Source organism: Bubalus kerabau, chromosome 2 (assembly GCF_029407905.1).
Source record: "Bubalus kerabau isolate K-KA32 ecotype Philippines breed swamp buffalo chromosome 2, PCC_UOA_SB_1v2, whole genome shotgun sequence".
Taxonomy (NCBI): Eukaryota; Metazoa; Chordata; class Mammalia; order Artiodactyla; family Bovidae; genus Bubalus; species Bubalus kerabau.
The window spans coordinates 51235324-51259314 of NC_073625.1; the positions used below are offsets into that span (position 1 = coordinate 51235324).

Consider the following 23991-nt stretch of genomic DNA (forward strand, 5'->3'; position numbering starts at 1 on the left):
CCTACTCAAACCTCATGTCTAGTGCCCCATCTTCTCAGAACTCTTTCCTGACTCTCACAACATTTATAACCTTCCTTATTTTATAACTTTCATAACACATGGCTACAAAAACAATTACTTCATTTCTTCTTTAAATCCTACTATGTTACTCCTACATAAAATTATGAATTCACTGAGAACTAGGTTCATTGGATGAATAGAGGAGAGAGTCATACATAAATGCATATATTGGTTCAGTTCAGTTCAGTCATTCATTGTGTCCGACTCTTTGCAACCCCAAGGACTACGGCACATCAGGCCTCCCTGTCCATCACCAACTCCCTGAGTTTGCCCAAATTCAGGTACACTGAGTCAGTGATGCCATCCAACTGTCTCATCCTCTGTCATCCCCTTCTCCTCCTGCTTTCAATTTTCCCCAGAATCAGGATCTTTTCAAATGAGTCAGCTGTTTGATCAGGTGGACAAAGTATTAGAGTTTCAGCTTCAACATCAGTCCTTCCAATGAACACCCAGGACTGATCTCCTTTAGGATGGACTGGTTGGATCTCCTTGTACTCCAAGGGACTCTCAATAGTCTTCTCCAACACCACAGCTCAAAAGCATCAACTCTTCAGCACTTAGCTTTCTTTAGAGTCCAACTCTCATATCCATACATGACTACTGGAAAAACCATAGCTTTGACTAGATGGACCTTTGTTAGCAAAGCAATGTGTCTCCTTTTTAATATGCTGTGTAGGTTGGTCATAACTTTCCTTCAAGGAGTAAGCGTTTTTTAATTTCATGGCTGCAATCACCATCTACAGTGATTTTGGAGCCCAGAAAAATAAAGTCTGACACTGTTTCCACTGTCCCCCTATCTATTTCCCATGAAATGGTGGGACCGGATGCCTTGATCTTCGTTTTCTGAATGTTGAGCTTTAAGCCAACTTTTTCTCTCTCCACTTTCACTTTCATCAAGAGGCTTTTGAGTTCCTCTTCACTTTCTGCCATAAGGGTAGTGTCATCTGCATATCTGAGGTTATTGGTATTTCTCCCGGCAATCTTGATTGCAGCTTGTCCTTCTTCCAGCCCAGCGTTTCTCATGATGTACTCTACATATAAGTTAAATAAGCAGGGTGACAATATACAGCCTTGGCGTATCCCTTTTCCTATTTGGAACCAGTCTGTTGTTCCATGTCCATAGTATATAAAACCCAGGGATGGTACTAAGTCTCCAGGGCACAGAGCCACATGTAAAAACTAAAAGAAAAATAATCGAGAATGTCAGTAGTACTGAGAATAGAAACATTACAGTATACCTGTGTGTCTACAAATAAGTTTCTTCTCTCTATGGATGTCTAAATCCAAACCTACTCTTCCTTCTCACTCGAAGCTACACATCTGAACTTTCTATTGCCAAACATGTAGGGAAAAAATGTGTAGCTTTTAAAAGTTTCAGTACAGTTCAGTTCAGTTCAGTAACTCAGTCATGTCCGATCCTTTGCGACCTCATGGACTGCAGCAAGCCAGGGTTCCCTGTCCATCACCAACTACCAGAGCTTGTTCAAACTCATGTCCATCGAGTCAGCGAGGCCATCCAACCATCTCATCCTCTGTTGTCCCCTTCTCCTCCTGCCTTCAATCTTTCCCAGCATCAGGGTCTTTTCAAATGAGTCAGTTCTTAACACCAGGTAGTCAAAGTACTGGAGCTCCAGCTTCAGCATCAGTCCTTCCAATGAATGTTCAGGACTGATTTCCTTTAGGATTGACTGGTTGGATCTCTTTGCAGTCCAAGGGACTCTCAAGAGTCTTTTTGAACAACACAGTTCAAGAGCATCAATTCTTTGGCATTCAGTTCTTTTTATAATCCAACACTCATATCCATACATGACTACTGGAAAAACCATAGCTTTGACTACATGGACCTTTCTCAGCAAAGTCATGTCTCTGCTTTTTAATATGCTGTCTAGGTTGGTCACAGCTTTTGTTCCAGTGAGCAAACATCTTTTTCTTTTATGGCTGCATTCACCATCTGCAGTAATTTTGGAGCCCAGGAAAATGAAGTCTCTCACTGTTTCCATTGTCTCCCCATCTATTTGCCATGAAGTGACGGGACCAGATTGCATGATCTTTGTTTTCTGATTGTTGGGTTTTAAGCCAGCCATTTCATTCTCCTCTTTCACTTTCATCAAGAGGCTCTTCAGTTCCTCTTCACTTTCTGCCATATAGGTGGTGTCATCTGCATATCTGAGATTATTTATATTTCTTCCACTAATCTTGATTCTAGTTTGTGCTTCATCCAGCCTGGCATTTTGCATGATGTACTCTGCTTAGAAGATGAATAAGCAGGGTGACAGTAAACAGCCTTGACTTACTGCTTTCCCAATTTGGAACCAGTTCGTTGTTCCATATCCAGTTCTAACTGCTGCTTCTTGACCTGCATACAGGTTCTCAGGAGGCAAGCAAGGTGGTCTGATATTCCCATCTCTTGAAACATTTTCCTCAGTTTATTGTGATATGCATAGTCCAAGGATTTGGTGTAGTCAATAAAGCAGAAGTAGATGTTTTTCTGGAACTCTCTTGCTTGTTCTATTTTATTTTTTTCAGTTGAATTTGCATTTATTTGCAACATCGGAACTTACAAAAGTGAAAAGTTTTAATGTATTTATTACTTGTAATATCAGTAAAACCCACCAAATTCCTAGGAATGTATTTTATAAAATATATATAAACCTCTACAGTAAAAACTACAGAAAATTATTAAGAAAAACTGAAGAAGATCTAAGTAGCAATTAGACAGATTAGACCCATTAGCATATGGCAAATCTATCAGTTCTCCCCATTTTGATCTATAAATTCAAAATCTCATTAGATTTTATAGTGCCAATTGACTGACTAGCACTGTCAATTGTTCCATTTTAAGGTTTGGCGGCGGGGGGTGGGGGTGGGGTGTTATTTTTGTTTATCTCACTTGCTTAGGTGTACCTTTCATAATCTTTCATAATCAAGCAGATTCCAATACTTGTTATTTTTTACAATAAGACCCATAAAATCATTTATTGCACACTCAAATTTCAACAACAGTGAGATAAGTGGTAATCCAGTACTTTACTGAATGCCTTCAAAAGGAAGTTTCATCAAGCTTCTGATTTATTTTCTGAGAATTTTCAATACTAGGTATTTTTCCTTCAGTGGAGAAATCATTCAAACTTTTTTTTTCTTCTATTGATCACTGGTATAATCTTATGACTCTACTATGTTGAATCATGAATGATAGGCATAAATAAAATATATCCTCATTCCAATCATCATTATGCTTCAGTTTTCTTACCTTTCCTGTCCTCCTTGCAATTTGAAATTATAAGTTTGCTTCACAAATTCTCTACAGTAGACACTTTGCTTTTCAATGCCTCTGCCAAAGCAGAATTTCTGGCCACAATTCTCCTGGTTTACTGAAAAGTCTTCCATCTTTATTGCATTATCTCTAAACCTTTTCACTCAAGCCTCTCCATACCTAATGATGCCTGAAGAACCGCCTCTATTCTGTGCATCATGGAATAACCAGCTCTGGTTATAATACCTTGCACATAAATTGGGTTCAATTAATTTTCTCTAATAAAAAATTGATATATTAAGTCAAATTTCTGTTCAAATATTTGTGTGTCATTTACAAACTAATAGATATTTGGATTGCTTTCACCATTTTGTCATTTCACTGAGCTGAATGTCTCAAGTGTTCTTTAACTAGTGAAAGTATGAAAGTGTTAGTTGTCCAGATGTGTCCAACTCTTTGCAACCCCATGGACTGTAACCCGCTAGGCTCTTCTATCCATGGACTACTTCAGGCAGGAATATTGGGATAGATAGTCATTGCCTTCTGCAGGGGATCTTCCCAATCCAAGGACTGACCCCAAATCTGAGCTGCAGGCAGATTCTTTACTGTCTGAGCCACCAAGGAAGCCCTCTTCAACTAAGGGAGTCACAATGCTTCAGATTTTGAAGGTATGTTAAGAGTTACTTTGTGAAAACTCTTTTCTAGATGTGTGAATTATCTCATACCTGCCTAACAAATCATATGGTTACAAAACTTCATAAATTTTCTCCCATTTACACTTGCTAGTGTCCTTTCTTTGCAATTGACATCAGCTCATTTGTCACAAGTTCAAAATAGCTCCCTGAACTAGCTCTCTAATACAACTTTTACTCTCTTTTGCTTTTAGGTATTTTATTCCCTCGAGTCCAATTGTCAGTTTCAAATTATCTGAATTATTTATGCTGTTGGTTTTTCTATATGCACAGGCTGGATTATAAACATTGAAAGCAAGAGGCTTGTCTTTCATTTACCTACATTTCCTTCACTGTCTAATTTGAGACCTTTTTTAATATTCAAAACTGTCAGTTAAGAGATTGAAATCAATTGCCTTAATCTCAGTATATGCAAATACATAGGCAATTACATCAAAACAAACAATATGAGTGTATTTCTATTATTACTTTTCTGTTGCTTAGTTCCTTATGCACATGTTCTTAATTCCTATTTCTAATGCTAATTCTCATGAACCTGGAAAGTGTCTCTTCCATTCTTTTAAGCACTCAGGTCATCTTTTGTCTACCTTGGACTTCGCATCAACTTCCTGAAGAAAGTGGTATTCTTCCTCCTCTTTCCCCTTTAGTTGCATCCTAGACACAATGGGATTTACAAAGCACAGTTCAGAAATACTGGAAGATTTCTGCTTGGGTATGTGAGTGCCTGAGTACATAAGATATAAGAAACAGGTGGAGAAGACATTATTTCTGACACAGATATGAAAGAAATATTTGCATTATATCAAAGAAGAGCTCAAACTTCATGCATCACGTTTGCCCAATTTTCAACTGAGTCTACAAGGCCTGGAAAAAGACTAATTCCCAAGCAAGTACACAGAGATTTGATAGAAACAATGAACCATTTTTATTGAGAACAAGTGATTTTGTTAGGATCATCAATACAGTCGTAACAGAGAATCAGAGAATAAAGACTAACATTTGCAAAAGAGTCAGAGATACTACCAAGAAGCTTCAGGGCTCAAAGATGCCAATCTAAAGTGGGTATTTGCAGGTCAAAGCCTCTGTCAGGCATGTGATTTCTTGCAAGTGGAAATCCTGGGTTATAAATCCTTGAATCGGCATTATCTTTAGATGCTTCATCTCAGAAGCAAAAAGGGCTTAGATGGTGATGTTCTAGAAGCAAGAAGAATAACATCTCCTGTAGCAAACTGGCCAGTAGCTGCCATAGCCAGAGCCATATCCACAGCCATATCTGGTTCCGTAGCCATAGCCATAATAGGGGCCAAATCCACAGCCATATCCTGTCCCATATCCACAGCCGTATCCTGAGCCGTATCCACAGCCATATCTGGTTCCATATCCACAGCCATAATAGGGGCTGAACCCACAGCTATAGCTCTTTCCACAGCCATAGCCACAGGAGTTGCCGTAGTAGTTACAACACATGTTGTCAAGGCAAGAGGATTCAGGTGAGCTGCAAGAGGATGTTTCTGAAGTGTGTGTGTGCCTTCTCCTTCCCCTGGACCTTTATATACTCTCAGTAATTGGCAGGACATACCATTCATTCCCTGACACAGGCAGCAAATATGGAAGCAACATTATGAGCCAGTCACTGTTGACCAATAATGCTTTGCTTAAAATAGCTTCTTATTTTGGAGACTCATTTCACTTAAAGAGCATCATTTTAATTTTCCTCTGCCAAAGAATTTCTCACTAGAATCATGTGCCCAATAAGAGGTACACATTTTCAAATCTTCCTATCATTTAATATACATCTTACTTTAAAAGGTTTGGGAGGGAATGTTTAAAAAATTCCCCTTAACTTTTTCTTTTTTATTTTCACATCTACCTCTGATCACTTGAAAACAAATATGTCTGTTCATTTTCTTGAATCATTGTAACTTCTTGCCAGAGTTCTTCACCCAGATACCTACCTCCCAATACCAATTGGCATCTTGTTGTAGAACTCAAGGATGCTCCTAATTCTCCAGGGCACAGAACAACATGTAATAACATGTAACCAAAAGAAAAATAATCCAGAATGTCAGCAGTACTGAGAATAGAAATATTACAGTATAGCTGTGTGTTTGCAAGTAAGTTTCTCTCTCTATGGATGTCTAAATCCAAGCATACTCTTTCTTCTCACTCTAAACTAAATATCTGAACTTTCTAATGCCAACATGTAGCCAAAAAATGTGTAGCTTTTTAAATTTCAGTTCAGTAGCTCAGTCATGTCCTACTCTTTGCCACCTCATGGACTGCAGCAAGCCAGGGTACCTGTCCATCACCAACTCCCAGAGCTTGCTCAAACTCATGTCCATTGAGTTGGTGAGGCCATCCAACTATTTCATCCTCTGTTGTCCCACTCTCCTCCTGCCTTCAATCTTTTGCAGCATCAGGGTCTTTTTCAATGAGTCAGTTCTTCACATCAGGTAGACAAACTATTGGAGCTTTAACTTCAGGATCAGTCCTTCCAATGAATATTCAGGACTGATTTCCTTTAGGATGGGCTGGTCTGATCTCCTTGCAGTCCAAGGGACTCTCAATAGTCTTCTCCAACAACACAGTTCAAAATCATCAATTTTCAGCATTCAGTTTTCTTTATAGTCCAACTCTCACATCCACACATGACTACTTGGAAAACCATAGCTTTGAGTAGATGGACCTTTGTTGGCAAAGTAATGTCTTTGCTTTTAAATAGGTTGGTCTAGGTTGGTGTAGGTTGGTCATAGATTTTCTTCCAAGGAGCAAGTGTCTTTTAACTGGCTGCAGTCACCATCTGCAGTGATTTTGGAGCCCAAGAAAATAAAATCTCTCACTGTTTCCATTGTTTTCCCATCTATTTGCCATAGAGTGATGGGATCAGGTGCCCTGATCTTAGTTTTTTGAATGTTGAGTTTTAAGTGTTTTCTTTTTTTTTTTAATTTTATTTTATTTTTAAACTTTATATAATTGTATTAGTTTTGCACTTTCATCAAGAGGCTCTTCAGTTGCTCTTCACTTTCTGCCATAAGGGTGGTGTCATCTGTGTATCTGAGGTTATTGATATTTCTCCCAGCAATCTTGATTCCAGCTTGTGCTTCATCCAGCCTGGCATTTTGCATGGTGTATTCTGCTTAGAAGTTAAATAAGCAGGGTAACAGTATACAGCCTTGACTTGCTCCTTTCCCAATTTAGAACCAGTCTGTTGTTCCATGTCCAGTTCTAACTGTTGCTTCTTGACCTGGATACAGATTTCTCAGGAGATGGCTAAGGAGGTCTGGTATTCCGATCTCTTTCAGAATTTTCCACAGTTTGTTGTGATCCACACAGTCAAAGGCTTTGGCATAGTCAATAAGTCAGAAGTAGATGTTTTTCTGGAACTCTCTTGCTTTTTCTATATTAAAGTTGGGGGGGGGGTGTTATTTTTGTTTATCTCACTTGCTTAAGTGTACCACTATCGTTCATAATCACACAGATTTCAATACTTGTTATTTTTTACAATAAGAACCATGAAGTCTTCTATTGCACACTCAAATTTCAACAGTGAGATGAGTGGTGATCCAGTACTTTATTGAGTGCCTTCAAAAGGAACTTTCATCAAGCTTCTGATTTCATTTTCTGAGAATTTTCAATATTAGGCATTAATCCTTCAGCTGAGAAATCATTCAACCTTTTTTTTTCTTTGATTAATCACTGATATAATCTTATGATGCTGCTATGTTTAATAACGAATTATAGGCATAAAGAAAATATATCCTCATTCCAATCATCATTATGCTTCAGTTTTCTTACCTTTCTGGTCCTCCTTGCAATTTGAAATTGTAAGTTTGCTTCACAAATTCTCTACAGTAGACACTTTGTTTTCAATGCCGCTGCCAAAGCAGAATTTCTGGCCACAATTCCCCTGGTTTACTGAAAAGTCTTCCATCTTTATTGCATTATTTCTGAACCTTTTCACTCAAGCCTCTTCATACCTAATGATGCCTGCAGAACCGCCTCTATTCTGTGCATCATGGAATAACCAGCTCTGGTTATAATACCTTTCACATAAGTTGGGCTCAATTAATATTTCTCTAATAAAAAATTGATATATTAAGTCGAATTTCTGTTCAAATATTTGTGTGTCATTTACAAACTTATAGATATTTGGATTGATTGTCACCATTTTGTCATTTCCCTCACTGGTCTGAATGTCTCAAGTGTTCTTTAAACTAGTGAAAGTATGAAAATGTTAGCTGTCCAGATGTGTCCAACTCTTTGCAACCCCATGGACTGGAGCCCGCCAGGCTCTTCTATCCATGGACTACATCAGGCAGGAGTATTGGGTTGGATAGTCATTGCCTTCTGCAGGGGATCTTCCCAACCCAAGGACTGACCCCAGGTCTGTGCTGCAGGCAGATTCTTTACTGTCTGAGCCACCAAGGAAGCCCTCTTTAACTAAGGGAGTCACAACGTTTCAGTTATTGAAGGTATGTTAAGAGTTAGTTTGTGAAGACTCTTTACTGGATATGTAAGCTATCTCATACATGCTTACTAAATCATATTCTTCCAAAACTTCATGGACTTCTTTTCCCCTTTACATTTGCTACTGTCCTTTTGAATCTGTCTTTGCAATTGGCATGAGATATCACAAGGTGAAAATACCTCCCTGAAATATCTCTTTAATGCTTCAATCCTTACTCTCTTTCCCACTAAACTGTTTTATTCCCACATCCCAACTGTCAGTTTGAAATTATCTTAATTCTTTTTTATTTTCTTATTCTTCACCTACTAGAATGTAAACACCGTGAGAACAGGAAATTTTTCTTTAATTTTTCTACTTTGTCTTCAGTGTCTAAGATGAGACCCTTTCAAAACTACTCAAAACTGTTTACCAAATAAGTGACTGGAAACAATTTCAACATCAGTGTATACAAACAAATACATTTGCATTTCCATCAAAAGCAGATGATACGATAGAATGTTTTGACTTTCATATGCATGTTTTAGTCTCATGTGCTTGGCACCTCGCTCTGCTTCTTATTTCTCATATATGCAGGAAAATTCCCCTTGCTTTCCATTATTCCTTTAAGTACTCAGGACACCTCTTGTTTATTTTGGAATTTGCATTAACTTCCTGAATAAAGTATCATTCCTCCTCCTCTTTCACCTCCAGCTCCATCCCAGACACAGAGAGATTTGCAAAGCACAGTCCTGAAATACTGAAATTTGTGCTTATATATGTGAGTGCCTAAATATCAGAAAAACAAGAAATAGGTGGGAAAGACATTATTTCTGATGCAGGTATAAACAGAAATGCTTATATGAAGAAGAACTTCAAAGTTCAACTTCACATTTGCTCAGTTTTCAACAGAGGCCATAACACCTCAAATCAAAAATTATGCACAAGCAAATACACAGAGATTTGTTAGAAACAATGAACCATTTTTATTGATAACAAGGGACTTCCCCAACTGTAGAGTGTTTGGATCATTACTACAGAGAGTCAGAGATTAAGGGAGTAAAGGTTAACATTTGGAAAAAAGACAGATGATACCACCATGGAGCTTCAGGCCTCAAAGATGCCAATCTTAAAAACGGTAGTCAAAGGTCAAAGCTCTGTCTTACATGGAATTTCCTGCGTATAGAAATCATGACTTTTCAATTCTCGAATCAGCATTATCTTAGATGTGTGGTTTCAGACATAAATGGTGGTGACGTTCTAGCGGCAAGAAGAATAACATCTCCTGTAGCAGACTGGTCCGTAAGTGTTTAGCCAGAGCCATATCCACAGCCACAGCAGGAGCCGTATCCACAGCCATATCTGGTTCCATAACCGCAGCCATAATGGGAGCTGTATCCACAGCCATAATAGGGGCTAAATCCACAGCCATATCCTGAACCATATCCACAGCCAGTCCCATATCCACAGCCATATCTGGTTCTATAACCGCAGCCATAACGGGAGCTGTATCCACAGCCATAATAGGGGCTAAATCCACAGCCATATCCTGAACCATATCCACAGCCAGCCCCATATCCACAGCCATATCTGGTTCCATATCCACAGCCATAATAGGGGCTGAACCCACAGCTGTAGCTGTTTCCACAGCCATAGCCACAGGAGTTGCTGCAGTAGTTACAACACATGTTGTCAAGGGAAGAGGATTCAGGTGGACTGCAAGGCGATGTTTCTGAAGTGCGTGTTTTCTCCTTCCCATGGACCTTTATATACTGTCAGTAGTTGGCCTAGCATACCACTCATTCCCTGACATAGACAACAAATATGGAAGCGACCATCATGTGCCGGTCACTTTTGACAATCGATAATTTGCCTAAAGTAGCTAGTTACTTTGGAGATATTTAAAGAGCATCATTTTAATTTGCTCTGCCAGAGAATTTTTTCAGTAGAATCATGTGCCTCTAAACAGATACCCATTTCCAAAATTTCCTATCATTTAATATATATCTTATATTAAAAATGTGAGAAGCAATGTAGAAAAAATTTGCACCTTTCTCTCTCTTCTTTCTTAAATCATTTGCCTCTGGCCATAAGAAAAGAATATTCCTACCCCTTTTCTTGAATCATTGCAGATTCATCTATAGAAGCCAAAGATGCTGATGATACTGCATTCACAAAGAAGCCCCCAACAAGAAAAAATCTTGTCCAAACTGTCAAGAGTGTTAAGAATAGAAATCCTGTTTTATAGCTATATATTTATAAATGTTTCTCTATCTGTAGTTGCCTAAATCCAAACGTACCCTGTCTTCTCACTCTAAAGGAAAACCGGACCTTTCCATCATCAAAGATGTGATCGAAATTTTTTGTTTGTGGACTTTTTTTTGCATATCTTACTTGTATAGATTTTACTTTCATATCACCATTTTAAGAATCAGGCAGGTTCCAAATTTTTAAGTTTTTTTTTATTCAACTATATTTGATTTACAACATTGTGTTAGTTTAGGGAGTACAGCATGATGATTTAGTATTTTTGAAGATTATACTCCATTAAAAATTATTACAATGTAATAAATAATTCACCATGCTATATAGTATATCTTTATTGCTCATCTATTTTATGAAGAGTAGTTTGCATCTGCTAATCCAGTGGCACTAATTGGTCCCTCCCTGTTGCTATCTCCTTTAGTAAACAAAAGATTGTTTTCTATATCTTTGGGTCTCTTTCTGTCTTACATATGCATTCATTTTATAATTTTTAGAGTCTTCATATAACTGAAGTAATACAGTATTTGTCTTCCTCTATCTGCCTTATTCCTCTGCCTGAACATCTTTCACTAAGAGTATTCTCTAGATCTTTCCATTTTGCTGCAAATGGTAGTATCTCATTTTTATGTCTGAGTAATAATCCATGATGTGTATATGTACACCATATCTTCTTAAATGAGCTGAGAGATGTTTGAATGCTTCCATATGTGAGATATTATAAACAGTATTGCTAGGAACACTGGAGTGTGTGTATCTTTTCAAGTTAGTATTTTCACTTTTTCTGGATATGTACCCAGGAGTAGAATTGCTGGATCATATGGCTGTCCTATTTTTAGGTTTTTATGGAAACTCCATACTGATTTCCATAGTGGATGAATCAATAATTTACATTGCCCAAGAGTGTTCAAGTGGTTCCTTTTCCCATACCCTCTAAAACTTCTGATATTTACTTTGGTGATTGCTTTGGTGATAGGTATTCTGACAGATGTGAGTTGATATTGCATTATTGTTTTAATTTGCATTTTTCTGTTAATCGGTGATATTGAGCATCTTTTCTTGTCCTGTTAGCCATCTGTGTGTTTTATGTGCCTTTTTCTGCCAATACCATGCTATTTTGATTACTGTAGATTTATAATATAGTCAGTTTGGGAGAGTTGTATCTCCAGCATTATCGTTTTTTTTCTGAAGAGTGCTTTGCCGATAAGTAGTCTTTTGTTGTTCTAGTTTTAAGATTATTTTTCTATAAATTTTAGAACTATTTAAGGATTATTCTAGTTCTATGAATTTTAGGATTTTTTTGGTCTAGTTCTGTAAAAAATATCATGGTTACTGAATAGAAGTTGCATTAAATCTGTAGATTTCTTTGGGTATTATGGCCACTTTAATAATATTAACTCTTCCAATACAAGGGAATGGGATACCTTTCCATTTTTGCATATAATTTTCAATTTTATTTATCAAAGTTTTATGGTTTTCAGAATATACTTCTTTTGCTTCCTTAAGTTGATTCCTAGGTATCATTTGTAGAACCAATTAAATAGGATTTTTTTTTTACTTTCACTTACTAATATTTCATAATTAATGTATACAAACATAACAGATTTCTCTATACTCATCCTGTAACATACAATCTACTGAATGAACTTATTGGCTCTAAGAGGTTTTCAGTGGAGATTTTCGAGTTCTCTGTACAAAGTACATCATCTGCAAGTAATGACAGTGTTACCTCTTCTTTCTAATATGTTTTATTTCTTCTTGTTGCTGCAGCTAAAATGTGCAATTCTACTTTAAATAGAAGTGGTGAGAATTAGCATCCTTGTCTTATTCCTGAATTTAGCAGGAAAGATTTCACCTTTTCACCAATAAGTATTATGTTGGCTGTGAATTGCTCATAAACAGTCTTTATTATATTCAGCTATTTCCCTCTAAACCACTTTGATGAGAGTTTTTAACTTGAATGGATGCTGATTTTTTTTAACTATTTTTATGCATTTATTGAAGTGACCACGTATTTTTTGTCTTTCTTTTTGTTAACATGGGTGTATCACAGTGATTTGATTGCATATGTTAATTGACTTTGTGACCCAGGATTAAATTCAACTTGATCACAGTGAATGATGCTTCTTTGTATTTTTTAATTTGGTTTGCTAACATATTGTGGAGTGTTTTTTTTTTTTTTTTGTAGTGTTTTTCTCTAGTTTGGTAGCAAGGTAATGGTGGTCTAGTATTGGGATAAATTAGGGCATGTTTCCTCATCTTCAGTTAGTTGGAATAGTTTGAGAAGGATAAATATAAGTTATTTTCCATATGTTTGGTAGAATTCCCCTGGAAATTTTTTGAACTACTGCTTTAATTTCATTTCTGGTGATCAGTATGTTCAAATTATTTGCTTCTTCTTAACTCAGTCTTGGTATGCTCTTTCTAGAAATTTGTGTTTCTTCCAGGTTATCCAATTTGTTAGTATGTAACTGTTCACAGTATTTTCTTATGATTTTTTGTATGTCTGTGGTATCTCCTAGTCCTAGGGATTGGAAGGTAGAAAAAAATATACCCTAAGGAGGAAATCTATGAAGTGAAGTGAAGTGAAAGCTATTCAGTCGTGTTTGACTCTTTGTGACTAGAGCCTGCCAGGTTCCTCTGTCCATGGAATTCTCCAGGCAAGAATTCTGGAGTGCATAGCCATTCCATTCTCCAGGGGATCTTTCCAACCCAGCGATCAAACCAGGTCTTTTATATCTTCTGCATTGCATGCAGATTCTTTACCATCTGAGCCACCAGAAAAGTCCATATATAGTCCTAATTATGGGAATCTTTAGAACATATTTCACACTGTATAATAAGCCTTTGATCTTGACTAAAATGCCTTACTGCAAGATGATACTTAATTCAAATTATCAAAATAGACATAGTCCTAGAAATAAAATATATTTCTACTATGGACTGATCTTTTTACTTCTGTGGAGTTTCAAAAATATTGATATCAAATTTTTGCATAAACATGTTCCCAAGACATATGCTTTAAAAATAGAGCATAAAGTTATTCTTTAGTTTCTGAACTTGAAAATATGCATGATTCCATGTCCATTAAGTTGACATAATGTTGACACTGTATTTTGGGTAATAAATTACTATACAAAATGGCTCAGTCAGAGTGCAAAAAGGTCAATAGGAAGGTAATTTATATTCGGAGGGGTTTTGCTTCCGCATCATAAAAGCTTTTTTAATTAGGGTATACATATGTGGATACCATAGAATGGCTTCTTTTACGTTACAAAGCTATTACATTAAATTCAGACTAAATCAGGATTACAGTACCAATAAATATGGGTATTTTAAAGCTATTACTAGCCAAGAATTTAAAACTATGGAATAAGAAAATGAGATTTCAAAAATTTGATTTTTATTGGAGTATAGTTGATTGACAATGTTGTGCTAGTTTCTGCTATAGAGCAAAGTGAATCAGTTATATATATATACACCTATATCCACTCCTTTTTTAGATTCTATTCTTACATAGGTCATTACAGGATATTGGGTAGAGTTCCCTGTGCTATATAGTAGATTTTTATTAGTTATCTATTTTATATATAATAGTGTAAATATGTCATTCTCAAACTCTCAGTTTATCCCTCCTTCCGCTCCCCACCCCGTGGTAACCATGCTTGTTTTCTACTTCTGTGCCTCTATTTCCGTTTCATAAATAGGTTCATTTGTACTATTATTTTTAGATTTCTTAGAAATCTAAAGAAAGCAGTATCATATATTTGTCATTCACTGTCTGACTTACTTCACTCTGTATAAGAATTTCTAGGTCCACCTTGTCACTGCAATAAATATATATATATATATATTTAAAATTAAAATTTATGTTTGGATTCTAAAAAGTGCGTACTTAAATAACATGTATTAAATGATAATCACAAAAATAAATATATATAGCCAAGAGGGGAAAAATAAAAAGAAAAGTGAGATAAAGGGAATAGCACTTATTGAGTAAAATTCCTGACCAGAACACTAAATAGATATGAAACATAAGGAAAACATTATGTAAAAATAGATAGGCCTCATTTTAGAAAGAAGAAATTTGCATTTAGACAATTTAATCATATAATCAAATGATTTACAGTATATGTAGCTCTCCAATGTTTGACCATATGTTTGATTTGATTCATCCATTTTTATGGAAGAATATTGAGTCCAAATTATCAGGGACTGTACTCAGAGCTGGTTTTTCAAGGATGCACAGAATAGGAGTTGTCTTTACTGTTTTAAACCGGTATAAAGAGATCTGAATGGAAAGGTATTAGAAATAATGCAATAAAGATATAAGAGTTTTTCAATAATCCAGGGATACTGTGACCAGAGAATTGTTGGCTTTGGTACTGAAAAGTAAAGTGTCTGTACCAGAGAATTTGTCAAGTAGAATTTATAGTTTTGAATTTCAAGGAGGACAGAAAAGGTAAGAAACTGAAGGATAAGAAAAATGGAATGGGATCATATGTTCTTTATGTTTATGGTTAGCAATGAAACAGCAGAGTGTTCAGATTAGACCAGTGACCAATATCAGAAAAATCGGTAGAATGATTTCTCAACAGAAGGAAAAATGTCTGATAATGAAACTTCTCAAAAATTGAAGTTGGCAGCCTTGTGAAAATCCCTGTTAAAGGCATTCAATAAAGTACTCGATCACCATTTATTCCTTTGTTGTCGAAATTCAAGTATATCCAGTGGAAAGAATGATTTTGACTTTATACTCCCTTCCAGTTCAGATTTAATGGTTGTTACAGTGAAAAATAATCTAAATTTTGGAGTCTGCCAGATTGTGAAAAAGTTGGTTTAAACAAAACATAGAAACTAAGATAAGCAAAAAAAAGAAAAGAAAAAGAAAAAATGCCCTCCTACCCCAACAAACAAAGCAACATGACTGAATGTTTGGTCATGAAAGGTTGAATGTTTGGTATAAGGTTACATTTGAGTTAGTGAGGCAAGACATAGTTTTAATAAACTTTGGCAAGTGCTTTGACATGTGTCTGCACATAAGAGCCAGGAGGTGATGGTGGTCGTGGCTTAGTTGCTAGGTCATGTCAGACTCTTTGTAACCCCATGGACTGTATAGCCCGCCAGGCCCCTCTGTCCTTGGGATTTCCCAGGCAAGAACACTGGAGGGGGTTGCCATTTCCTCCTCCAGGGGATCTTCCAGACCCAGGGATCGAACCTACATCTCTTGCATTGCAGGCAGATTCTTTCCTGAGCCACTAGGAAAGCCCCAGGACCAAGAGGAGGATGATCCAGTTCAGACAATAACACGAAGGAAAGGCATCTCACAAGAGCTGTTACAGATCTGAGTTTTGATGTACAAATAGATTTTTTTTAAGCAAGAAATTTGGTGGCAAGAAAAATATTAACAGCAGAAGAAATGATAGTCATTTCCCTCTTTTACATGTCAAAAAGGTAAGTGTGTTAGAGAGGATTATTTAGAAGAAAGGAGACATTATATTTCAATGTCACAACGAACATTTTTGTAGAAGGTTGAGAACTTCTGATTAATGTACATATGAATAAGGATAAAATTGAGTTTTGTGGTACTTGATGTCATGAATGTATTAGGAGCTGAGATGGGCTTTTGCTGTAAGTATCAGAGTGACCCCACTTACCTTTAGCCTTTGAACTAAATGTGTGAGGAACAGTAGTGACAGAACAAGGCAAGAATGATTGAGTGAGGGGAATGGACTAAGGCTTTATGTGAAAAAAATGAGTTTCTGGTCTAACTGAGGACTTCCGATTCTTCAGCCAGATAAAGTTGGTTAAACTGTTAAAGTCTCCTCAATGGTGAGACTCAGGTAGCTACAAAAACGAGAGAAAAAGAGGGCTGCCCCACGTGAACAGGACCTTCCGTTGCCTGGTGCACGGAAGAAGGAAATACAAGAAGGAACACATGCAGCACGCTGTCTCCACGCCTGTAAGTCTTCACTCTTCCCGGGAATGGACTTGGTTTTGAACTATCAGATACTGATCAGATTCTTAGGATTTGAGGAGAGTCGGACAAGGCAGGGGTAAGGAATGCAGAAAGGGTAGGAAAAAATGGTCAGCAAATTGCAATGATTCAGGAAAGGAGATAGGAATATTCCTTTTCCTGTGGTCAGAAGCAGGTATTTTGGAAAAATGAGAGAGAAAAGGAGGCAAAATCGTCTGACATTCCCCAGCAAGCTTGTTCTATAAGGTATCTGTTAAATGAGAGGAGATTTTGAAAATGATCAGCTTTGGGTCACACGATTCTACTAAGACGGTTTGTCAGCAGAACAAATTAAAGTGAAGCTCTTAAAATGAAACAGGAGTCTCCCAAATAATGAGCTATTTTAAGCAAACTTTAGTGATTGTCGGTGGTGACGTGACTGGCTCATAATGTTGCTTCCATATTTGCTGCCTGTGTCAGGGAATGAATGGTATGTCCTGCCAATTACTGACAGTATATAAAGGTCCATGGGGAGAAGACACACACACTTCAGAAACAGCCTCTTGCAGTCCACCTGAACCCTCTTGCCTTGACAACATGTGTTGTAACTACTACGGCAACTCCTGTGGCTATGGCTGTGGAAAGAGCTACAGCTGTGGGTTCAGCCCCTATTATGGCTGTGGATATGGAAGTAGATACGGCTGTGGATACGGCTCGGGATATGGCTGTGGATATGGCTGTGGATACGGCTGTGGATATGGGACAGGATATGGCTGTGGTTATGGAACCAGATACGGCTGTGGATATGGCTCTGGCTATGGCAGCTACTGGCCAGTTTGCTACAGGAGATGTTATTCTTGCTGCTAGAACATCACCCTCTTAGACTAGTCTGCTTCTGAAATGAGGAATCTAAAGATTATACTGCTTTGAGGATCTGTAACCCATGATTTGTACTTGCAAGAAATTGTATGTGTGACAGAGGCCTTGACCTCCAACTCCCCATTTTTAGAACAACGTCTTTGAAGTCTGAGGTTCTATGGTGATATCATTTGACTCTTCCAAATGTTAGCCTTTACTCCCTTAATCTCTGAGTCTCTGTTATGATTGTGTTAAAGATCCTAACATTCTATAGCATGGAAAACCCCTTATTCTCAATAAAAATGGCTCATTGTTTCTAACAAATCTCTGTGAATTAGTCTTTCTTGAGGTGCTATGGCCTCTTTCAAAGACTGGGCTAAAAAAAAAAAAAAAAGACTGGGCTAATAGGGTGCTTGAACCTTGAGTTCTTTGATATACTGCAAGCATTTCTTCTTGTATTTTCACCAAAAATAATACCTTCTCCAAGTATTTCTTGTACCTCACATGCTCAGGCACTCACATACCCAAGCACAAATCTCACAGTATTTCAGAACCGTGCCGAACCATGCAAATCTCACTATGTGAAGAATGGAGCTGGAGGAGCAAGTGCAGGAGGAATGACACATATTCAGGTGGTCATGACAAAGTCCAGGTGCAGGAGAGACAATCTGATTTCCTGCAGGAGTAATGAAATAGAAGAGATGCTTCCCAGAAGTAATGAGAAATTGGAAGCAGAGTTGGGTTTAGGCACTTGAGAATAAAGAACTAAGGAATGGCTAAGCTAGAATAAAAATATTCTATGATATCATTTTCTTTTGATGGAATTGCAAATGTATTTTTAAATTTTATTTTTAATTGAAGGATAATTGCTTTGCAATTCTGTGTTGATTTCTGCTGTACAACAATGCAAATTAGTCATAACTATCTGCATATCCCCTCCCTCTTCAGCCTCCCTCTCACCCACCCATATCCCATCCATCTAGGTAATCACAGAGCTCCAGCTGGGCTCCCTATGTTAATAGCAGCCTCCCATTAGCTATCTATTTTACACATGATAATGCATGTAAGTCAATGCTACTTTCTCAATTAGTCCATCCTATCCTTCCCCCACTGTCCACAAGTCCATTGTCTATGTCTGTGTCACCATTCCTTCCCTGAAAAATAGACTCATCAGTACCATCTTCTAGATTATATATATATATATATAAATTAATATATAATATCTGATTTTTTCTTTTGGACTTACTTTACTCTGTGTAACAAACAGGTTCATCCACCTCACTACAAATTACTCAAGTCCATTTCTTTTATGGATGAGTAATATTCTATTGCACATATGCACCATAAATTCTTTACCCATTCATCTGTGAATGGACATTTAGGTTGCTTCCATGTCCTGTCTATTATAAATAGTGCTTCAATAAACACTGGAGTACACGTGCATTTTTGAATTGTTATTTTCTCAGTACTAGAATTGTTGGGTCATTTGGTAGTTTTATTCCCAGTTTTAAAGGGAATCTTAATATTGTTCTCCATGCGAAATGCTGGGCTGGATGAAGCACAAGCTGGAATCAAGATTGCCGGGAGAAATATCAATAAACTCAGATATGCAGATGACACCACCCTTATAGAAGAAAGTGAAGAACTGAAGAGCCTCCTAGTGAAAGTGAAAGAGGAGAGTAAAAAAATTGGCTTAAAACTCAACATTCAGAAAATGAACATCATGGCATCTGGTCCCATCACTTCATGGCAAATAGATGGAGAAACAATGGAAACAGCTAGAGACTTTATTTTGGGGGCACCAAAATTACTGCAGATGGTGACTGCAGGCATGAAATTAAAAGACATTTGCTCCTTGAAAGAAAAGCTATGACCAACCTAAACAGCATTACTTTGCCAACAAAGGTCTGTCTAGTTGAAGCTATAGTTTTTCCAGTAGTCATTGTATGGATGTGAGAGTTGGACTATAAAGAAATCTGAATGCCGAAGAATTGATGCTTTTGAAATGTGGTGTTGGAGAAGAGCCTTGAAGAGTCCCTTGGACTGCAAGGAGATCAGACCAGTCCATCCTGAAGGAGATCAATCCTGAATATTCACTGGAAGGACTGATGCTGAAGCTGAAATTCCAATACTTTGACCACCTATGCAAAGTACTGACACATTTGAAAAGAGCCTGATGCTGGGGAAGATTGAAGGCAGGAGGAGAAGGGGATAACAGAGGCTGAGAAGATTGGATGGCATCACCGACCCAACGGACATGAGTTTGAGCAACCTCTGGGAGTTGGTGATGGACAGGGAAACCTAAGAATAGGCATAAAGTCCATGGAGTCGCAAAGAGTCAGACATGACTGAGCCACTGGACTGAACTGATAGTGACAGTATGAATATTTTGCATATATTGACCTTTAGGAGATTGGTTTCAGTCATTTAATTGACAAATAGTTTTGTGTAGCTTTGTGAGGGTCTTATCTTAGTGAAGACAAAGTGGGAAAATTATAGACAACTTTACTGCTCTCACAGGTTTTACAATCTAGCACTTGAAGCTAAAAAAAGAATCAGTAAAAATATTAAGATGATTTCAGACGGACAATTGGGGTAGGGGAATAAAACTGCTTAATAGAATAAGAGTAAGGATTGAAGTATTACAGAGACAGTAGAGGGAGGCATTTTGAACTTGTGAAAAATGAGCTGATATCAATTGCAAAAGAAGATTTAAAAGGACAGTATCAAGTGTAAAAAAGGGAGAGAAATGTTCTACATTTTGGAAGAATATGATTTATTAGACACATATGAGATAATTTATATATCCAGGAAGAGTATTTACATTTTAACTTTTAACATACCTAAAATCCTGAAATGTTGTGACTCCAGTAAAGAACATTTAAGACACTCAGCTTTGGAAAAATTAGAAAATGATGACAATTTATCCAAATACCTTATATTGACACAGCAATGTTTGACTTAATCTATCCCTTTTTATCGGAGAAATATTGATTGAGTGCATATTATGTGCCAGGTACTCTTCTCAGAGCAAGATATTCAGTGATACAAAGAATAGATATTTTTGTTGTTGTTATGGATCAATATCCAGAGGTTTGAATGGAAATGTATTAGAAGTAACGCAATAAATAGAAGACTTTTGGATAATCCTGGGGGACTGTGATGATCAAGTGTGTGCTGGCAGCAGTATTGCAAGGTAAAGTATCCATACTAGAGAATTTATGAAGTAGAATCGATTGTTTTGAATGTCAAGGAAGACAGAAAAGGAAAAACTATAGAATAATAAAAATTGGAATGGAAATATATTTCCTTTATGCCTATTCTTAGGGATTAAACAGTACAGTCATTAGATTAGAGCAGAGACCAATATCAGAAAAAAATAGGTAGAGTGATTTCTTAACTGAAATAAAATTGTCTAATAATTAATGTTCTCAGAAAATAAATCAGCAGCTTGGTGAAAATTCCTGTTGAAGTTATTCCAGTCTATAAAATACTGGATTATGACTAATTTTTTGTTGTTAAAATGTGAGTGTCCAGAATGGAGAATCACCTTCCAGATTTTATACTCCATTCAATTTGGATTTCATAGTGTTCACCATAAAATGTCACTTGAAGTTTGATAAGAAATGAAAGAGGAAACAAATGCAGTACCACAGATATACAAAAAATTGTAAGAGAATTCTGTGAACAGTTATAAACTAACAAATTGGATAACTGGGAAGAAACACAAATTTCTAGAAACACAGAGCATACCATGACTGAGTTAAGAAGAAACACATAATTTGAACAGACTGATCACTACAAGTGAGATTAAAGCAGCAATTCAAAAAATTTCCAACAAGGGGGAATTCTACCAAACATATATAAAATAACTTATATTTATCCTTCTCAAGCTATTCCAACTAATTGAAGATGAGGGAACATTCCCTAATTTATTCCACTACTAGATCACCATTACCTTGTTACCAAAACTAGAGAAAGACACAACAACAACAAAAAAACTCAACAAAATATTAGCAAACCAAATTAAAAAATACAAAGAAGTGTCATTCACCTTGATCAAGTTGGATTTAATCCAGGGTCACAAAGACAGTTTAACATATGCAAATCAATCAATGTGATACACCTATGTTAACAAAAAGACAAAAAATACATGGTCACTTCAATAAATAGTTTTTAAAAGTCAGCATCCATTCATGCTAAAAACTCTCATCAAAGTGGTTTTAGGGAGAAAATATCTGAATATAATAAATACTGTTTATGATAAATTCACAACCAACATAATACTCACTGATGAAAAGGTGAAATCTTTCCTACTAAATTCAGGAATAAGACAAGGATGCTCACTCTCACCACTTCTATTTAAAGTAGAAGCAGACATTCTAGCTACAGCAATAAGAAGAAAGAAAATGTATTGGAAAGAAGAGGTAACACTGTCACTATTTGCAGATGATGTACTTTGTACAGAGAACTCTAAAGTCTCCACTGAAAACCTCTTAGAACTAATAAGTTAATACAGCAGATAGTATGTTACAAGATTAGTATAGAGAAATCTTCTGTGTGTCTATACACTAATTATGAAATATTAGGAAGAGAAAGTAAAAAAAAAAATCCTATTTATTTGGTACTACAAATGATACCTAGAAATCAACTTAAGGAAGCAAAAGAACTATATTCTGAAAACCATAAAACTTAGATAATGGAAATTGAAAATGATAGGCAAAAAAGGATAGATATCCCATTTCCTTGTATTGGAAAAGTTAATATTATTAAAATGGCCATAATACCTAAAGAAATCTACAGATTTAATGAAATTTCTATCAAAGTACCCATGATATTTTTCACAGAACTAGACCAAAAGAACCAAAGAACAAAAGAACCAAAAGGTGAAAGATTTATACGTTTTGAAGAGAAACCATTATGTAAAATTTAAAAATAAAATAAAATTAACAAAAATAAAAAACAAAAACAAAACTTCAGTCTTATAAAAAAAATAAAAAATAAAAATATATAAAAAAATAAAAAATAAAATAATAAAAAAAAAACAAAAGAACCAAAAGAACTAGACCCTAAAATTCACAGACCTAGAATAATCCTTAAATAGTTCTAAAATTCATAGAAAAATAATCTTAAAACTAGAACAACAAAAGGCCACTAATTGGAAAAGAACTCTTCAGAAAAAAAATGATAACACTGGAGATATAATTTCCCCAAAGTGACTATATTGTAAAACTACAGTAATCAAAATAGCACAGTATTGGCATAAAAAGACACATAGATTAATGGAGCAGAAGACAGAGTCCAGAGACAAACCTCCACACCAACGATCAGTTAACTTATGACAGAAGAAGCTAGTATACACAGTGGTGAAAAGACAATCTCTTGAACAAGTGGTGCTGGGAAAACTGAACAGCCACATGTAAATCAATGAGATTAGAATATTCCCTCACACCATACAAAGAAGTAAAGTCAAAATGGGTTAAAGACATAAATGTAAGACCTAAAAATTAAAACTCTTAGAAGAAAACGTGGGCAGAACCTTCTTTGAATTAAATTGTATCACTATTTTTTTTTTAATCTGTCTCCTAAGGCAAAAGCAATGAAAGCAAAAGTAAAGACACGGGACATAATTACACTTAGAAGTTTTTGCATAGCAAAAGAAGCAGTTGATAAGGTAAAAAGGTACCCATTCTCTGCAGAATGGGAGAAAATATTTGCAAATGATGTGACTGACAAGGTGTTAATATTCAAATTATGTAAACAGCTCAAAATAGAAAAGTTGAAAGACCCAGTAAAAAAATGGGCAAAAGACCTGAATAGCTATTTTCCAAAGAAGACATACAGGTGGCTAACAGGACAAGAAAAGATGCTCAATATTACCAATAATCAGAAAAATGCAAATCAAAACAGTAATGCAACATCAACTTACATCAGTCAGAGTAGCTATCACCAAAATATTTATATATTTTATAAATATCAAAAGTTTTAGAGGATATGGGGAAAGGAACCACTTGAACACTCTTGGTTCAAGTGGAATGTAAATTATTGGTGCAACCACTATGGAAATCAGTATGGAGGTTCCATAGAAACCTAAAAATAGGACAACCATATAAGCCAGCAATTCTACTCCTGGGTACATATTCAGAAAAAGTGAAAACACTAATTTGAAAAGATACATATGCTCCAATGTTCATAGCAATACTGTTATAATATCTCACATAGGGAAGCAACTCAAAGGTCCCTAGAAATATGAATCAATTAAAAAGATATGGTGTACATATACACACAATGGAATATTCAGTTCAGTTCAGTACAGTTCAGTCACTCAGTCGTGTCTGACTCTCTGCGACCCCATGAATCGCACGCCAGGCCTCTCTGTCCATCACCAACTCCTGGAGTTTGCCCAAACTCATGTCCATCGAGTCAGTGATGCCATCCAACCATCTCATCCTCTGTCGTCCCCTTT

General features: G+C 36.4%; 2 protein-coding genes across 2 annotated transcripts; one reads left to right on the forward strand and one right to left on the reverse strand.

The window, feature by feature from the left end:
• Positions 1 to 5199: 5199 nt before the first annotated feature.
• LOC129644417 (keratin-associated protein 21-1-like) lies at positions 5200 to 10182 on the reverse strand. Its single transcript, XM_055570063.1, has 2 exons — positions 9902 to 10182; positions 5200 to 5398 (listed from the first exon to the last, which is right to left on the reverse strand). Exons 1-2 carry the CDS (start codon positions 10135 to 10137, stop codon positions 5200 to 5202), a joined length of 435 nt encoding a protein of 144 aa, XP_055426038.1. The 5' UTR covers positions 10138 to 10182.
• Positions 10183 to 16482: 6300 nt separating this feature from the next.
• LOC129644722 (keratin-associated protein 6-2-like) lies at positions 16483 to 17796 on the forward strand. Its single transcript, XM_055570212.1, has one exon. The coding sequence runs from the start codon at positions 17151 to 17153 to the stop codon at positions 17532 to 17534; it is 384 nt and encodes a 127-aa protein (XP_055426187.1). The 5' UTR covers positions 16483 to 17150; the 3' UTR covers positions 17535 to 17796.
• Positions 17797 to 23991: the final 6195 nt, after the last annotated feature.